Source organism: Chrysemys picta, chromosome 9 (assembly GCF_011386835.1).
Source record: "Chrysemys picta bellii isolate R12L10 chromosome 9, ASM1138683v2, whole genome shotgun sequence".
Taxonomy (NCBI): domain Eukaryota; kingdom Metazoa; phylum Chordata; order Testudines; family Emydidae; genus Chrysemys; species Chrysemys picta.
This window is the reverse complement of record NC_088799.1, coordinates 2,927,267-2,944,993: the sequence shown is the minus strand read 5'-3', so window position 1 is coordinate 2,944,993 and position 17,727 is coordinate 2,927,267. Positions and strand designations below refer to the sequence as shown.

General features: G+C 48.2%; 1 protein-coding gene across 2 annotated transcripts in view; it reads left to right on the top strand.

The window, feature by feature from the left end:
• CCDC50 (coiled-coil domain containing 50) overlaps positions 1–17,727 on the top strand; it is a 54,519-nt gene that overhangs the window by 20,095 nt on the left and 16,697 nt on the right. For both annotated transcript variants that reach the window (XM_005308073.5, XM_042843860.2), the window contains exons 2-5: positions 2,085–2,147; positions 3,254–3,383; positions 7,146–7,236; positions 13,454–13,571. In XM_005308073.5, the coding sequence (XP_005308130.2) occupies positions 2,085–2,147; positions 3,254–3,383; positions 7,146–7,236; positions 13,454–13,571 (402 nt within the window). The remainder of the gene's footprint in view (positions 1–2,084; positions 2,148–3,253; positions 3,384–7,145; positions 7,237–13,453; positions 13,572–17,727) is intronic.

Here is a 17,727-nt window from a genome sequence, read left to right as displayed (position 1 = left end):
TTCTCTCTCCTTGATTTTGCAAGCTGTCCTGCATGTAACTCCCACTAATCTGGATTGATACCCAGTGCATGGAAGACCTGCAGGATTGGGCCCATGTTTTGCATGGTTGGGGGCACAAGTCAGTTTATTTTCAGTTCATACAGATGTTGGCACATACATACTATGGAGAGACTGAAGTGTGTGTGTGTGTGTGTGTGTGTGTGTGTGTATGTATGAGAGAAAGAGTGTGTGTTACTACTCTGCTGGCTAGCATAACAAGTTAAAAATAAACCCTAGTGTTTTCCCATGCTGTGGAAATAGCATCTCTTTGAAATTCGAAGTGTGAAAGTGTCAGGCATTTCCAAAGCTGTGACATGCAAAACATGTTCCTCCCAGACTGGAGCCGGAGGGAGGCGGAGTGAACCTCTTCCTGTTTAGTTTGTCTCCAGGCCATTCTTAGTTCCTTTTTAAAGAATTTATACTGAGAGCTGCCTTATTCTTGTGCTAAGGACCTGATCCTGCACTTACTGAAAGTTTTGCCGTTGTTTTCCATGGGAGCCCGCACTCCTAGGCCTGATCCTTCAGGGTGCTGAGTACAGCTGGTTGGAAAATGGGTTGGTTTTTTCCTGCTGAAATCTTAAATCCTTCAACCCTTTCACTCTCTCGCCGCCCCCCCCCCCCAATCTTTTCTGTCAATTTTTTCCACAGACAATGTTGAGTTTTTGTAAACAAACCAACAAACCTCCCCACAGGGTTGGAGAGTTGGAGCCAGGCAGGGCCGGCCTTAGGGGAAAATGGCACCCTGAGTGAATTTATTTTAGCGCTACTAGCCCCTGTGGGCTCCCCTGGTCCCTCATGTCCTCAACCCTTCATCCCTAACCCCTGCACCCCTGGGGGACATGGAGAAACTTGCGGGGGGAGGGAGGGAGGTTGAGCAGTATCTGTGCGTCACTTCTTCCCCTCCCCATGTTCCTCGGCTGGGAGGGAGCAGGGAGAAATCTGGCACCCCCCCTACAGCACTCCCCGGCCAGCCGGGAGCAGTTTCTGGTTGGGCAGCCCCCAGACCCTGCGCCCCCAGCCAGCGCTTCCCCAGCGCAGCTGGAGCCCGGGAGGGGAAGCGCCCAGCCGGGGGCGCAGGGTCTGGAGGCTGTCCGGCAAACCGTGAAGCCGGTAGCACTCGGGCTTTGGGCAGCCCCTATGCCTCCGGACCCTGCGCCCCTAGCCGGGCACTTCCCCTCCCGGGCTCCGGCGGCGCAGGGTCTGGAGGCACGGGGGCTGCCCGAAGCCGGTAGCGCTCGGGCAGCCCGGCTCTTAAACAGAGCCGAAGAGTCGGGGAGGAGCAGAGCCGCCATTTTCCCAGACATGTTCGGCTTTTTGGCAATTCCCCCCGGACGGGGGTTTGACTGCCGAAAAGCCGGACATGTCCGGGAAAAAGAGGACGTATGGTAACCCTAATAAAGAGCATATTCTCACTGACTTGGAGAGGGCTGTTTATTATTACTGTTTCCTGCCCTCCTCTGGGGCACTGAGTGAAAATAATCAATTAATGCCACGTGGTTGGACCCCACCCAGTCAGTTCCAAGGAGTCACCAGTGGACATTAGTCTGACCTTACCCCTTGTACATTTCGTGGTTTTATGGTGAGTCTCACACGTTCGTTGTTTGTCTTAAGCCTTTGAACGCTGAAGTTAAGTGAACGCAACAGAATCTCAGCTTTTAGCACATGGTTGCAGAGAACAAGTTTGCACATGTGACCCCCAAAAGGTGCAAAAGCCAGAAGACCAATACAAAGAGCGCGATGAATCTCCCTTTTTGCATCTGTCTCCTGGTTCTCGAATGCTTGGAGCTGGCTGTGTTGAAAGCCTGGGCCGGGCAGGATGTCATAAGAAACGTGAGCAGAGATGCAGGCAGTGGAATGGATAGGGGCTGAAGGTGAGGACAAGAGAAGGAAGTGCATGCTAAAACTACTCACTGAGTGGGAAAGGAAAGCTCAGAAGGTGGGGGTGGGGGAGATTCTCTCCGATTTATTTGCAACTGTTTGTCTTCCCCATGCTCCCCTTTGTGTTCCTGGCATTGACCCTCTGCCGCTCTCCTTCCCCCACGCAGTGTGCCGAGACTTCGCCGTGCTGGAGGATCACACCCTCGCTCACAGCCTGCAGGAGCAGGAGAGTAAGTGTCTCGTGTCTGTCGGTTTGCATTGACTCTGTCCCAGCAGGGTCCAAAGTGCAGAGACAGGGAAGCAGAGGGCAGAAAAGTCACTGGAGCAACGGTGGGTTTTCTATAAGGGATTTACATGTTTTGCTGTTGGGTGTTCTATCCCCTTACGAGATCAGTGTTGCTAACAAAAACTCTACTTTGAATTGGAGTCAGATCATTCTTCCTACCGTTAACAATTGCTGCGCACTCTTAAACAGCTGCCATGCTAAACCCCAGCGATGGCTGCATTTGAGTGGTGGGTGAAGTGATCTCTTTGGGCCTAAATCTCTTTAAGGTGGTTCTGGTAAAACTTTACACCAGTGGTGTGTTTTTGTTTTTAAAATATTGGCCCAGATTTTCAAAAGTGCCTAAAGAGTTCAGAAGCCTCAAGTTTTAGGTGACCAGCCCGAGGCACCTTAAAGGAGTCTGATTTTCAGAAGTGTTGAGCACCTGTCCGTTGAAAATCAGGCCTCTTTAAGATGTCTCAGGCTGGGTCCTGGAAATCTTGGGCGTCCTTTTTACCTCGATGTTGTCCAGTTGCTTTATCTGTTACTTAGTTGCTCGTTGCAGCTCTGAGTTTGGGGCAGGAATGACTCTAGCGAGCCAATCACGTTATGGCTATTTACAATTTCTTCTGTAGTGAAAATGAAGAGGTTGATCTAATAAGGATCGTGTTGAGCTCTGTGGCGAACCCTAAGATGAGCAGATCTCATTTTGGAATGGACATAAGTAGCCCTTTCAATATGGTAAAAAGGCACTGTAACGAATTGAGGCTGTCCCAGTTCAAAACCTGCTTCCCTTTACTTAGGCCGGGTCTATGCTAAAAAGTTACATCGACCCCCACACCTGAGCGACATAGTTAAGCCAACTGAACCCTCGGTATAGACGGATGGAATTCTTCCATTGACCTAGCTACACCCTCTCAAGGAGGTGAATGACCTACGCCCGCGGGAGAACCCCTCCCATCATTTCAGGTGCTGCCTGGCATTTCCCTGATGCAAACCACACCCTCTTTGAAGCCCGCCTGTCCATTTACATACCAATGTTGATACTGACATTCCTCTTCCGTTTCTTTCCAGTTGAACATCACTTGGCAACAAACGTTCAGCGCAACCGCCTGGTGCAACATGACCTGCAGGTGGCCAAGCAGCTGCAGGAAGAGGAGGATCTGAAAGCACGGGCCCAAATCCAGAAGCGCTACAAAGACATGTGAGTGGGGGGTGGAGTCGCGCAAGTGCTTTTTTCACAGGGTCGCTGCCCTCTGAGCTGCTGTTTTCAGCTGATCATTAGCAAACAGAGTCTGTGCCAGGGACAGTCCACCTTTTTGCTCTTCTTGTGCTCCTGTTCCTCTCTCCCCTGTACGGAATACAAATCAATGTCTGTAAGCTCTAACTGGATCCCTAGCTTATGGCAGGTAGCGTGGTTAGTCCACTCGGATCTGCTTTTTATGGTTGAAAAACGTTTTCCGGCCGAAAAATTTCACCCAGCTGTGGCTGTGGGTTCTAATCTTGGCTCTGCCAACTGATTCACCCCCTGGCCTCGGGCAGGTCATTTTCCTTTGTCTCATTTGGCCTGTCTGTGAAGTGAGGAAACTTAGTCACCCCCGTCACTGGTGGCGAATGTTTGGCGTAGCTTCGAGCATATAAAGGGCTACAAAAAGGCCATGTATTGTGCTGAATCCCCCTGTTATAAGAGTTGCCGATATCGGCATGTTCCCATCGGGAGTGTTTGTGCTACTGAGTAGTGGATCTTCTGACTTTGCTCCCTCTGCACTGTGCCGTCAGGTTTTAGGAGTTTGTGGAGGCAGACGCTGTTTTGAGATGCAGCATGTTTCAGAGGCGACTCGCCCTCTCCCATGGAGACTTGATTTTTTTTTTTCTCTTGTTTTCCTTAATCTTAGATAAAAATCTCTCCGAGGAAAGCAAGGGTTTCACTTCGTGCCTGGACGAACATAAATCACTCTCTGACCTAAGCGTTTAACTCCCTGTTCACCCTGTCGGTTTTGATGCCCCTAAATCACTTTGGCTGAATAGAGGCGAAGGAAGAGTGAATGTATGTGTGTATAAAATACATACTTATTTTTCTAGCCGCTATCTCCTCTGAACATGTAAATTGCCTGAGCGTGTGTGTGCGCACGAGGTTCACATTACCGTCTGCAGCGAACATCCTTATTTGCCGACTAGCCCCGTTTCTCAGCAGGTTTTGATGCTGTTGGGACCCAGCGAGCTGCTCTGCTGGCAGAACGGCTGAAGCTTCCTGCTAAAGGTTGGAAAAGCATCACGTCAGCCGCAGTTCCACTCCTGTACTCTAGCCTCTCTGCCAGAAGAGATGTGCAAGGCCGGGGACGTGATGGGTGTGCAACGGGATCTCGCTTTCTTAATCCTCTGTGAGCTCCTGCTGCCTCTTTCCTGTCTAGAGAACGACTTCACCACCACAGCTAAACCTGGAGGATTTCCCATTGGAAGGGGATTGGGGAGTAAGGAAGCAGGAGCGGACAATCTCTTAAGAAATCAATATTTGACTATCCTAGCTTTCTGAGGGTTTTTTAAATCCTAGATTTCCAAAGTTAGGAAGAACTGGGGGAAGATAAATGCAAGGACACCCACACCCACCCACCCTGAGCTGGTATGTAATTTTGCGTTTCACGGGATTGCTCCCCATCCCACGAAGCATCTGTTAAAGGGACCATTTTAAATTGATTTGATCTCTTCCCCACCCTTTCTCTTTGTGCCACACTACCCTGTTCCAATTATTTGCCAGAGCTAATATGAACAGAAGTATTTTCATGAAACAGATTTTTAAAAGTAATGCAGTGAAAATGGAGTATAGACCCGGGAAGCATTAGCCAGAACCACTGGGCTTTGTTCTGAAAATCTGCGGATGAAGGACAATTGATGTCCGGAGGTATTGGCACCTGCTGCTTCCACTTGACTTGTAGGGGGATGAAGTTCACTTAAATTAAAATGGAAACATCTTTACTACATTAAAAGTTTTAAAAGACATGCCTCCATCAAGCAATTAATCCAAGTTCCCAGTTATTACCAGCCAAACAATGAAAGAGAAAGTATAACCCATTGGTGCAACTCAATGGTTAGTAAACAGCTTAGTATATTGCATTCCAAGAGACTCTCATCAGGAGCAAGAAAACGCTTTTGTGTCTTTTTTTTTTTTTTCATTCCCACACAGCCAAGCTCGGGGAAGTGATTAGCGGTGCTGCAGTCTCTTAGCCATCTGCGGGAAGGGGTGTTTTTCACATTTAGGAGTTTGCCTGGCATTGGTGAATGGAGCCCCTCAGCTCTGCTCAGAGATGTCAAGGGGGATTGCAGGCACTCGGTACCTCTCAGGATCTGACCCTTTAGGTTTATTCTTCCTAGATCCGTGCCGTGTCCTCTGAGGTTCTGGTCCTAAAGGATCCAGAATGTTAGAGAGAGAGAGAGACACTTCCTCCGCCGCCATTGTAGCCTGTTGGGCAGCAGTTTTGCATGGGATTCACTTGAGACTGCAAATCCCTGCTTAGATCAGGTTTGCCCAAGACCAAACCATGATCCATGCTTGGAGCCGGGTGAGCTCACCTGCATTTGAGGGCTCCAGAAGGAAAGTTTCACACCCACTCAATTGTGAATTCAAATGTTGCTAGTGCAGGAGAACTGGAAAGTGAAGGGGACCAGACACGCAAGTGCCTCGTATCAAGCTAGTCTCACTGCCTGAGCTGAGTGAAATGCAGAGAGATGCAAACCTCAGTAACAATGGAAAATCGATGAGAGTTTAAAATTCTTTCTTAGTGATTTAGGTTCTGTCCTTCATCTCCTTCTCTTCTCCCTCTACACCAGATCTCTGGATAACCTCATCTGCAAACACAAATTCAGCTACCATCTCTGTGCTGATAACTTGCAAATCTACCTGTCTACTGCAGACTTGTCTCCTTCAGTCCAAACTGAAATCTCAGCCTGTCTCTCTGACTTCCTTTTGGGGATGTCTAGCTGCCAGCTCAAGTTGAACATGCCTAAAACCGAGCCCCAATCGCTGTGCCCCTTTGCCAAACCCTTTCTGCTGCCTCCTTTCTCGATCTCTGTGGCCAGCACCACCACCCCACTTGTCACTCAGCCCAGAACCACAGTGTCCTCTTCAACTCCGATCTCACTCTAGGTCCTCGCATCCACACTCTGTCCAAATCACACAGAAAGAATCAGCACCACCGTCTCTAAGATGTGACCTTTTCTAGCCATCCGTTCAGCTAAAAGTCTTGTCCAGGCGCTTGTCATCTCGCACCTCCGCTACTGCAACATCCTTCTCTCTGGCCTTGACAAATGCAGTCTAGTCCCGCTCGCATCCATTCAGAATGCTGCTGCAAAGATCGTTTTCCTAACCTGCAACTCTCACCCTGTCACCCCTCCACTGGCTCCCCATTCTCTATGGCAGCAAACAAGCCACTTGTCGCTTTCAAGGCCCTGCCCTGCCTATCCTCTCTCTTTTGCAGTCGATGCTCTACTATGATCGTCCTGTGCTGCCCGGCTGTTACATTTTCAAACGCCTTCATGCTTTCTTCCTTGCAGCCCCTCCTGCTTGGGAGGAGCCCCCCCCACCCCAAAACATCCACAAAGCAGCTTCCTCCTCCTCCCTCAAAACTCTCCTTCGCCATGATGCCTGCAAAAACACTTGACGATGATTGGACCGTTGGTGTGCTGGGGACCACTGCCTCTCATGCCAACCAATGCTGTCCCTTGTTTCCTGGTACTCTCCGGCTGTCTGTCTTGTGTCTTGCACTTAGTCCCCGGCCCAAAAAGCCGACATCCTATATCTTTGTTCTGTGTTTGTACAGCACCTTGCATGATAGGAGTCCCAGGTGGTACAGTAGTACAAAGAATAAATAATAATGCTGGGCTTGGAGTCCATTGTACCTTTCTTCTCCTCTGGCTCTGCAGTCTGGCTGATGTCCAAAGTGTGTAACCTCTTCCTCCTTCTGCCTTCCAGAGAACGGCAGGACTGCGAGATAGCTCAGGAAATTCAGGTGAAATTGGTGATTGAAGCAGAACAACGGCGCAGACAAGAGGAGAAAGACGAGGTAACCCTTCAAGATGCGGGGGAAGCGGGGCTGTTTTTTATTAAAGCAGGTCAGGCATATTCCAGCCATTGGCCAAACCAATGCTGAAGAGTGTGTTTGCCCGGTGGGGGCTGGATTATGCCCAGCTCCGTGTGGATGTGCAGGAGGGGAGAGGCTGTGCAAGGGGAATTCATGCAGCCCCTTATGCCCCTGTGCAAGAATGGGGTATAATCAGTCCTTGTGCTCAAGGCGTGCAAGAGCCGTGTCAGTCGCCTTGCACTCTAGGATGTGCTGTGCCTGTCTGATGCATAATCCCTTAAGGAACGCCTGCTGGGGTGGTGTCCGCACACAGCTTCCAGTGCAGCCAATGGATGAGAAAACACAGTCTGGCCATAGGGGTCCATGCTCTCCAAGGGGTTTGGACTGAAATCGTTTTGCTGAGCCCAACTTCCAGGCTATTTATCCGGGGAAGCCACAGAGCGAGGGAAAAGCTGCCTTGCCAACCGAGGAGCAGTGCCCTTATTTATTAAAAGGATTCTCTGAGGCACAGCTTCTCCTCTGCAGAGGAACAGATGTGCGGTCTCTCTTCTAACTCGGGGAACTAGGAATGAAGACTCTAAAGGAAGGCCAAGTGATAGCTAGCGGCTTTTGCTTTTTGGGGGGGTTGTAACCTAGCAGAGGGCATTGACCACTGCATGGTTTCTAGGAGCACTTCAGAGGTCAGAATTTCTCCCTTTAATTAGACTTGCTGGCAATCTGATTTTTGTCGCCTTATTGGACTCCAAAGCATCATCTCGGCTCAGGACACTAAACAGGTGACCAACAGCTGCCCAGACACGCACTGAAAAGCGAAGAGGGTGTGAACGTGCCCTCAGGAAATAAGCAAGTGATATTAACAAACCAAAGGGTTTGTGCAGTGAACTTGCCTAGCGGGACAATGGGTGGAGCACTGCAGAGCCTTCCCTTCGCTTTGCCAGGGCAGTGTATTCTGCTCTCTCTGAGACCACATCCTTCCTCGCGGCTTTACAAATAGAACTGAGCTAAAAGCAGCAGGTGCCTCCTGGCCCATAGTCGGGGCAGCAGTTAACAATCTGATGAAATGATCGTAAGTGGAATAATAATACTGGCCTCCTTTGTACAGCACATTGAAATCTTAGGGATGAAAAGTGCCCGGTAAGAGCTAGGTGGTGGTGGGTATTATTGTCATCTTATTCTAGTCTGTCACTTTCCCTCCACCCCTCTCCCTGGCACATGGGAGGTACCTGAACGTCGGTGAAATTAACTAAACACTGGATTAGCCTGTACGTATGGCTGTCGACCGCTCCTATCTTTGAACCTGGGGTTCTTGCCTTTTTTCCGGGTAAGCGGATGGAGAGAGACCCGAGCCCTATTAAGATGTTCTGGATAAGCAGTGCCCTTGCATATATTTATATTGGTGTATTTATGGTACTCGTCCCCGTAGTATGGATTGGGCGGAGTTCAGAATTCCACACGCTGGATTCTGGCTCCACCGGAATCCCATTGGGGTCACGGGGGCTCCTTGTGGAGAAAGGTGCTTCTCAACAGGAGTCAGGGTGGCAGAATTGGGCCCTCTGTGATTGGACTGCATAACGCCGTGTGCAAAGCAAGAACAGACACAGACCACGTAGTGGAGTTCTTTAGCCTGTGCAGATTTGGGTCCCGATCCTGAAAGCTGACCTACATGGGTAGAACCCCAGTGACGTTTAGGAACAGGATTATATGATGGTGCTGCCCGTATTAGCAGGGGACTGGACTCAGTGACCCAGGAGACCCCTTAATATCCTGTGTCCTATGTCCCTAATAAAAGGGGTCCATTCCTGGAGACCAGCTTGCAGGATGGGGCTTTAGTTAGTAGTTCTGTTGCAGCCTGTGCTGTGACTTTGTGGATAAAGTCACTGGAGCCGTGCCAGACTGTTTATGCTCGTACTGTACACAAGGGTGGATTGTTGACTGAGTATATCTGGTAACTCCTGTCCCGCTGATAGCGTCCTATGGCTGCAGATGGCAGTGGCTGTGTGCTAAGGGCATGGCCGCTGTCCGTCGCACAGGGTTTTGCAATGAAGCACTTGGCCTACCTGGTCAAAAATCCTCTTTCTAAGAACCAGCTTCTATGGATTTACAAGTCCAGGACTGTCCCAGCCCGATAGGTAGTATGCTTAAGTCGATCTATTTATAGACTTGCTGTACTCAATAGAGGAGGGGTGGTTGTTAACTCAACCAGGCAAAAGGATGTTTTTGTAAATGCCACTTGGGGCCTCCACCTGCCCTACAATGCAGATTACCGTAAAGGGCTGATTTAAACCCTGATATAATGGAAATCCCACGTGTGAATTTAAATCCCAGTAGTACCTCCTTCAATGCCACAGCAGAAATAGAAGCGTTTCCGGCGTGTTTACCAGAAGTGTTTATAACCACAATACTTTTGCAGTTTCGTAGCACCTTTCCTGCTAGCACTTCAAAATCCTCACAGCACCTTTGGGAAGAAGCTGTTGTCCTCAGTTTCTTCATCTGCAAAATGGGGACAGAGAGGAGAAAGGATTTGCCGTGGTGTCTCAGTGAGTCAGTAACAGCCAGGTCCTCTGACTCACTGTGTCTGCTTCAGCCACTAATCCATATTGCCTCTCCCTGACTGGCATTTCTAAAATCCTTCAGCTGCCTCATAACTCCAGTCTAGGGCATGGAGAAAAACCTAGGGAGTTTAGATTAACATAGTGCTAATGTAGCTCCTATGTTCACTTGCACGAGGGAACTTTTATTGCACACCAGCAGGGTCCACAGGCCAGTTGGCGCATCATACGCTGGTGTGGACTGAAATTTCCATCCCTCTGGTGTGGACTAACCCACCGTGCAGAGAAACCCGTAGGCTGCCATTCTCTCCTCAGCTCTCCCATCGGGTTCACTCCAGGTGGGGGAGCGTCTCCTAACGAGGGCAGAGTATTTAGAGAAGAGGCCAGGGAGACCGTGGTCTGCGGTGCTGTATCAGCGTCTTTGCCCGCTGACATGGACATGGAATGGAGAGAGTAGGACCTTGGTGCTTTTCTCCTGAGAAACCCTTCTTATCTGCGCTGGCTCTGAATCATGGTGTGTCCCGGGTGCCATTGGGCGGCCGTGTTCAAAGCAGATTCACGGGGCCAAAATGGCCGCTCGCTGTCTGCAACCTTGGCCCAAGTGCCAGGGATGTTAGGACGTCTCTCTGCAGTTCCAAAATGGGGGATGTTGAATCCCACCATAAGCACTGCCTGCCTGGCCATGTTCATTCTCAGCCTTTCTGGATTCCAGGGGGACCTCGTGACGTATTCCTCATGTTATTTTTCTTTAGCTTTCTCTATCACTAGGCATGGTTTAGTTTGGCGACTGCTTTTGTATCAGCCTTGGCGCACCACGTCCTGGCCTTTAATGTACAGTGCCCCAAGACAGCATCTTCTCCCACCAGTCCTGCTACCAGAATCTAGTGTTGAGTTCCTCTTTCCTCTCCCAGCCCTGATCCCTCTGTCGCAATCAGGCTGCCCTGGGAGTTGCAGAACATGGGGGTCCCCCAAAGAACAGACCCCCAAGCAGCCGGTTGTTTCGCAGGCACTACAGTCTCGCCCTCCCAATAATCATCATGAAGGAAAACTGGTGAGGAAAGTGGCAGACCCTGCTGTCTTCCTGCCCGTCCAGTGAGCTGCATTGACACCTCTGCACCAGGCACTGTTCCTTTCTTCTAAAGATCCCTTTCCTGTTTCTTTCCCGCCAGCCCTTGGCCGTTACATTGATGCATTTCTGTGCTTGACGTACAGCAGTCCCTGTATTTAACACCCAGTTTGAAGCAAGTTCATACCTGCCTCTGGAAACCCCGGTGCTAATAAACAACTCGCATTGGGCAGTGACGCAACCCAGAACTATGCTAGTGGGAGGAAAAGCAGTGAGATAAGAGGAAGGTGCTTTGCACTGCCGCGTGGGTGGGTATGAGAGAGGGTTTTATTTTTAATAGCCTCGTTGTGGATCCTGAAAGCCTGGAGCTTGAAAATTCAGTCTCGCCTTCCTTGCTTTGGGCATTCCGGCTTTCAGGGCTGGACAATGCAGGTGATCGCCTTCGAACATCAGAACGGGCACCTCGCACCTTCCGCATACAGTCATAGAAACGCAGGACTGGAAGGAACCTCAGTAGCTGATGTAGTCCAGTCCCCTGCACTGAGGCAGGACTAAATATTATCTAAACCATCCCTGACAGGAGTTTGTCCAACCTGTTCTTAAAAACCTCCAGTGAGGGAGGTGCCATGGTCATAACCAAAGTGATGGGGGCATGACAAATGGCTATACAATGATGAAGGCTGTAAGGATGGAAATACTCCCCCTTCTATTCCCAAACCCCTCTCCTGCCCCACTCCCAAAAAAAAAAAAGAAAAGAAGGGAAAGGGAAAAAAAAAAAACCCAACTAGCTACCAAAGCAGAGCTTTGACCCTGAAGAAGGGAGAAGGGTCAAACAGGGATTTTGGTATCGCTCTTGATATTGTTTTGTTTGATGGAAGGCACTCAGATACTGTGGCGATGGGTGGAAGTATATACAACCCAAAGTAGATCGAGAAAGTGAATCGGGTGCTCCTAATGAAAATCCTCTTTCTAAGAACCAGCTTATATGGATTTACAAGTCCAGGACTGTCCCAGCCTGATAGGTAGTATGCTTAAGTTGATCTATTTATGGACTTGCTGTACTCAATAGAGGAGGGGTGGTTGTTAACTCAACCGGAGTTGAGCCATTCTTATAATATAAAATAAAGGGGATTCAGTGAAATGGAAAGGCACCAAATTTAAACCCAATACAAGAAATAGTAGTTTACATGATTAATAATCTACCTGTGGAACTCACTGCCACAAGAAGATACTGAGCCAAGAGCTTAGTGTAGGATTCAAAAAAGGATCGTTCATTCAGATAGTTATTGAGAAGATCTCCAGACACATTTGATATGAGGATTTAAAAAAAGGTGTTTTGATTGGATGTGTAAACCCTCCCGCTTCAAGGCATAAGGCAGCCAGTAATTAACAGGCTAGGAAGAAACTTCCCCTCTGGGCTGGTTACTCCATGATTGACTATTTCAGAGTTTCTTGCGCCTACCCCTAAAGCATCAGGCAGTGGCCACTGTTCAAGCAGCATAGTGGAATTGATGGTCCGCAGCTCTGGTCCAGTGTGGCAGTTCCAATCCTCCTATCGCCATTTCGAGCTCTGCTTCCATTGGGTGTTTGAGGAGCAGTTGCAAGATCTGTATGTGGCTAGGGCTGGAGACCTGCTGATTTGAATGTGAGGAGGTGGAACTACCTTTTACAGATGGGGAAAAGTGAGACACCGGTGTCTTGTCTGACTCTACCAAGGGAGTTTGCATCAGAGCTGGGAATAGGACTCGAACTCCTGGCTGCCAGCCCGGTGCTCAGACCTACAACAGTCAAAGCTCCCTGCGCCAATGGCTCATCAAGCTGACCGGTTAAGGCACATCATTTTCACAGCTGACTATCCGCAAGGGAGCGACATGGTCCCCATGGAGCCGGTGCCCACTTTGTAATTGGAGGTGGCCTTTCAGCGTCAGAACGAGCGAGACTCGAGCCCACGGCCTCCGGGATTGTAGCCGAATGCCTTAACCACTCCGCCAGTGCACCTACAACTGGCCTCGTGTAAAATAAAATCTATACTTACTGCCAGCAGTAGCTAAAATTAACCCATTCAGATAGTCACAACTACAGCGGGGAGTAGAACACCATAGCACAGACGATGCTGATTCGCTCCTTGCATGCTTATTTGTGCACTGGGGGGTTGATGGGGAAGAGGGTGTCCTGCAGGATCCCTCGTCCCCAAAGCAAAGGACAGGAGGACAGAGCCGTGTAGTCCCCTCATTCATTCCCTCTGGTAAGAGAGAGCTGTGGGGTGTACCAGCCAGCATGTGGGTCAGGTTGTTGCTTGATCTCCCTGTGCCTTCGTCTTCCCTTGTGTAAATTGAGGGTAATGAACTAAATCCCTGGAATGTTGCGAGGGTGAATTCACAGTCTGTGATGCTCATTGGGATCTTTACATGGGGGCCTTCAGAAATGCGAAGGATTGTTACTTACGGCATTCTGTTCATCCTAATAGCAGGAGAGGCGTCCACAGCTACGACTTATTGTCTCCTTGGTGATAATAAGTGAAGGAGAGAGAGAATTCCCAGTGCTCTCGGGAAATGTCCTGACTCTGTCTCTCCTCCACCTCTAGGACATTGCCCGCATCCTACAGCAGAAGGAACTGCAGGAGGAAAAGAAAAGTAAAAAGCACTACCCAGAACCCCAGGGACACACCGCTCACGAGGACAGTTACTACCCAGAGAACGGAGGTAACCTTTCCTCTCTCTAGCGCAAGGATCACACGCTAGTACCGGTGATCCTGAGCTAGGCAGTTTGACCTCCTGCTGGGAGAGCTGGATTTTGGTTTAAATTCATTTCTTCTGCTCTGCTTAACGACCCAGTGACATCTATTGGGGTTTTGTTATTGACTCATTGGGCCCTAGGCTAAAACCGGGAGATTAGATAAAGCTCTTGTTCCCATTTTTATTTTAATGTTCCGTTAAAATGGGTTATAGGGTCGGGACGATATGTGTGTAAAACCGGCTTGTGCTTAAAGATGATATGTGGCAGACAGTATATGTGTCTAATTTATTAACGTGGAGTGTACTAACAAGAAAGCTTAAGGTGATTTAGACACTGCAATTTTAAGGATCGTGTTTCCATTTTTGATTGGTGTCAACTGAAATACCGCAGTGGTGTAAGTGTGTAACGAATAACTGGTCTATGGAGTGGCCTTTCAAACAGAATTCCTATCAGGTATGTATCCAGCATTAGAACCAGTATATTCAACTGGTATGACTTACTGAAAAACAGGAGGGTCTCCAAAGAACATCTTCACCAAGATTATCACTCCGGTCTGTTAATCATGGAAAGAATGTAATCTGCAGGGCTGTTTTTCCTTGGGGACCTGCTTTTATGATCAAACACAACCTCCCTCCAGGTCAGGAGAGAATCAGGGTGTTTAATTATTGAACAGCGTGAAAATTGCTCTATTTGCTGGTGGCGGTTCTTTCTGACGTTCTTCCTCCTGAAAATGTGTGTTGGGAAAGGATTTGCCATTTTTTGATTCAAGAATTGCACAGTTGAAGAGCAGACCTCTGATTTATGACCTTAAGATCTGTGTCTGATTATTAAATATTTCATCTGCCCTCACAAGTAAAATGTTTAGTTAAAGTTCAGTCAGAAATAAGCTTTAGGATGGCCAGAAAGTTCATACCACAAACTGCGTAGCAGCAACTAGATGGAAACATCAGAATGATGAGATCTACCGTACACAAAATATTCTCCCAATGAAAGTGGTGACGGACCCCTCCTGCTGGAAGCTTTTAGAATTTGACTTGGCAAGTCAATGGGAGACATGCTGTAGGGGAATAATCTTGCTCTAGCCAATCCTCTCACCCCAGCAAGATTTCATAGCACAAGTTAGAGATGGAAAAGATCTATGATTCTCTGAACCTGTATGCTAAGAAGATATGCAGCACCATGCATGATGCGCCTGGAGAGCAGGATATCATAAGGGAGGCTGCAAAATGGCATGGTGACATTTCCCTCCCACCAGACTTCTTCCACCTGTCATGATCTACAGTCTAGAAACATGATCCAACCATGGGAGGGGCAGGGTAGAAGGTCCTTAATCATCCAGTAATAATGGCCTTTTTTCTCCTTGCATTTAGCAACTAGATAGCTAACCGTAGTGGGTTCTCTAGAAGCACCGAGAGCATCTAGCATGTTGCTCTGGCACCTGTGAAGTACCTGAGTGCCAGGTGATAAGGACCCAATGTTGTTGGTTTGTATTACCCTCACGTGTTGTGGGTCCTATCTGCAAAGTGTTCTGATCTGGATCCAAGCTTCCCCCATATTCAGAGTGGGTGTGGATCTGAGATTCTAGTTCAGAACCATCCCTATTTTTAAAAGGAAAAATAAATACAAAAGAAGAGAGATTCTGTCCTGGAAGCATCTATGCCTTGGAAAATATTGTCCTATTCACCAGTCTCTTAATGTTTGATAAAGTGGCACCAACCCCTAAGAGTGCTTATGTTACATCTACTGCAGGGCACCACAGTAACTGCAGGTTGGGTGGAAGCTAACTGTCCTAAGATTCACTGACACCAAATCTCCTGCTCAGGTTGTCTGGCATGGCGGAGTTACCCACACCGAAACAATCCTTTCCCAACCAAGCTTCAGCATTTCATGCCGTCCTTCCCTTTCTTCTCCCTGTCAGAGGTGGCTGGTTGGCTTGTTTTTGCTTTTTTCCTGAGCTGTGCAGACAAGGTTAAACTAATCATAGGTGATGCTGGGTTGTAGGCACTAGTTAGTGTTGTGCAGAAACTGACTCCCGGCTTTCTGGCTTTCCTTTCATTTCTAATCACTGTTCAGTAAATCATCCAGATCATTTTTTTTTTTTAAACCGCTATCCATCATCTGCAGATAACACTCGCCATTTGAAATTGTCCAGGAAAACTCCCCATTTAACAGACACTGCCATACTCATCCTTTCAGCTCTTGGTTTTTTGTTTGTTGTTTTTAAAATCAATATATATCCTGTATAGAAGTCACGCAGATTTGCTTTCAAGATTGGTTTGCAGTAGGCTGCATTTCTTATAGCTTTGAAGAGATTTTTCTAAACAGTATGATTTAAAGAGACCCAGTTGTTTTGATCCCCAAGACTGGCTCCTTGTTTCATAGGATAGTAACCGTTTAATTGTGCTTTCCTTAAAACAGAACACAAACGATGTGCAATAGAATCACCTTAAAATGAGCTTCGCTATCCTATGCAACGTTGTAGCCATGTTGGCTGCAGGATATTAGAGAGACAAGGTGGGTGAAGTGGTATTTTTTTATTGGACCAACTGCTGTTGATGCGTGAGACAAGCTTTTGAGCTTACCCAGAGCTCTGCTCCAGGTCTGGGAAAGGTACTCAGGCTATGTCTACACTGCAAATTACTTTGGTATAATTTACAATGCTCAAGGGTGTGAATAATCCACCCTAAGCACCGGAGCGGACAGCACTATGTCGACCATAGAGCTTCTCCTGCCGACATAGGCACTTCCTGTCGCGGACGTGGAGTTATTAAGCCAACCGAGCTCTCTCCCGTCAGCATAGAGCAGGGGTGCTCAGGAAAAAATTTGGTGGCCTCAGAGTGCGGCCACCAACTCTTGCTGGTGGCCGCTCTCACGCTTTTTCCTGAAATACTTAATTTAGCTTTAGGAAAACCAAATAAATATGCGCATATACACGTCCAAATCATTGTAGTTTGTTTATTGCTCGTTAGTAAGTCTGTTGTGAAAAGTGTTATTAACAAACATACAGCTGTCACTTTTCACAGCAGACTTAATCAGCCCTGGCAAGCCTGGGCTTTGTATTTACCTGTGAGACACTGGTTACGTCTACACTGGAATAAAAGACTCCGGGCATGGCCGTGACTGGCCCAGGTGTGGTTTGGGCTGTGGGGCTAAAAATTTGCTTTGTAGATATTCAGCGCAGGTGGCCGGAGCCCAGGCTTAGGGTCCCAGAGCCAAGCCTGAACATCTACACAGCAATTTTACCGCCCCACGGCCCAAGCCCTGGAAGCCCAAGTCAGCTGACCCGGGCCAGCCACAGGTATTTCATTGCAGTGTAGACATACCCTCTGAGTACATTTCCCAGACCTGAAGAAGAGCTCAGAGTAGCTTGAAAGCTTGTCTCTCTCACCAGCAGAAGTTGGCCCAACAAAAGAGATTACTTCAGCCACCTTGTCTCTCTTAGCTATTATGAAACTGTGTCCACAATGGAGAAGGAAAGTCCCTCGCTGTTTCATTGTGCTGCAATCCTGCTTACAGTCATCTCTGCTTAGTGTGAACTCTTTTTCATGGCTGTGCGCTGAATGCTGCACCGTACTGCTGCATGGAGCACTTCACTGCCCCGTGACTTTTCTTAGAAATTAAATGGAACAGAAGATTGTGGGCAGGCACACGTCTAACTCCCCCACCGTTAAACATTTGTATCTAGTTATCACTGTGAAAGCAAAACCAAAGAGGATTTCCACCCGCTTCGTGGAAAGCTCAGATGAAGCAAATCTGCTAAACGACCAAGGGGAATGTTTTTTTTTTTAAAACTACATTGCTGAGGTCAGGAACCATTTTCTGAACTCCGTGTGTAAGTTTTGTCAAGTACCATCTGGCCTTTCAATTTCCACAGTGATACTTAGAGTCTAGACTTGAGCTCTCTAATGAGGGAACTAAGGCCCTCAGACCTCCTGCTTTCTGATTCACCAAAGGGAGGGTTGTTAGTCTCGGTTTACTTTTCAAGCAAGGTGCTCAGATACCATGGTGATGGGTGAGCTTATAAAAAGGTAGAATTGGCCTGTCTCCAAGCTGCCTTAATTTCACAGCATGGAGCTTTATTCCTCCCACATGAGAACACATAGTGATGATCTTCTTTTCCCC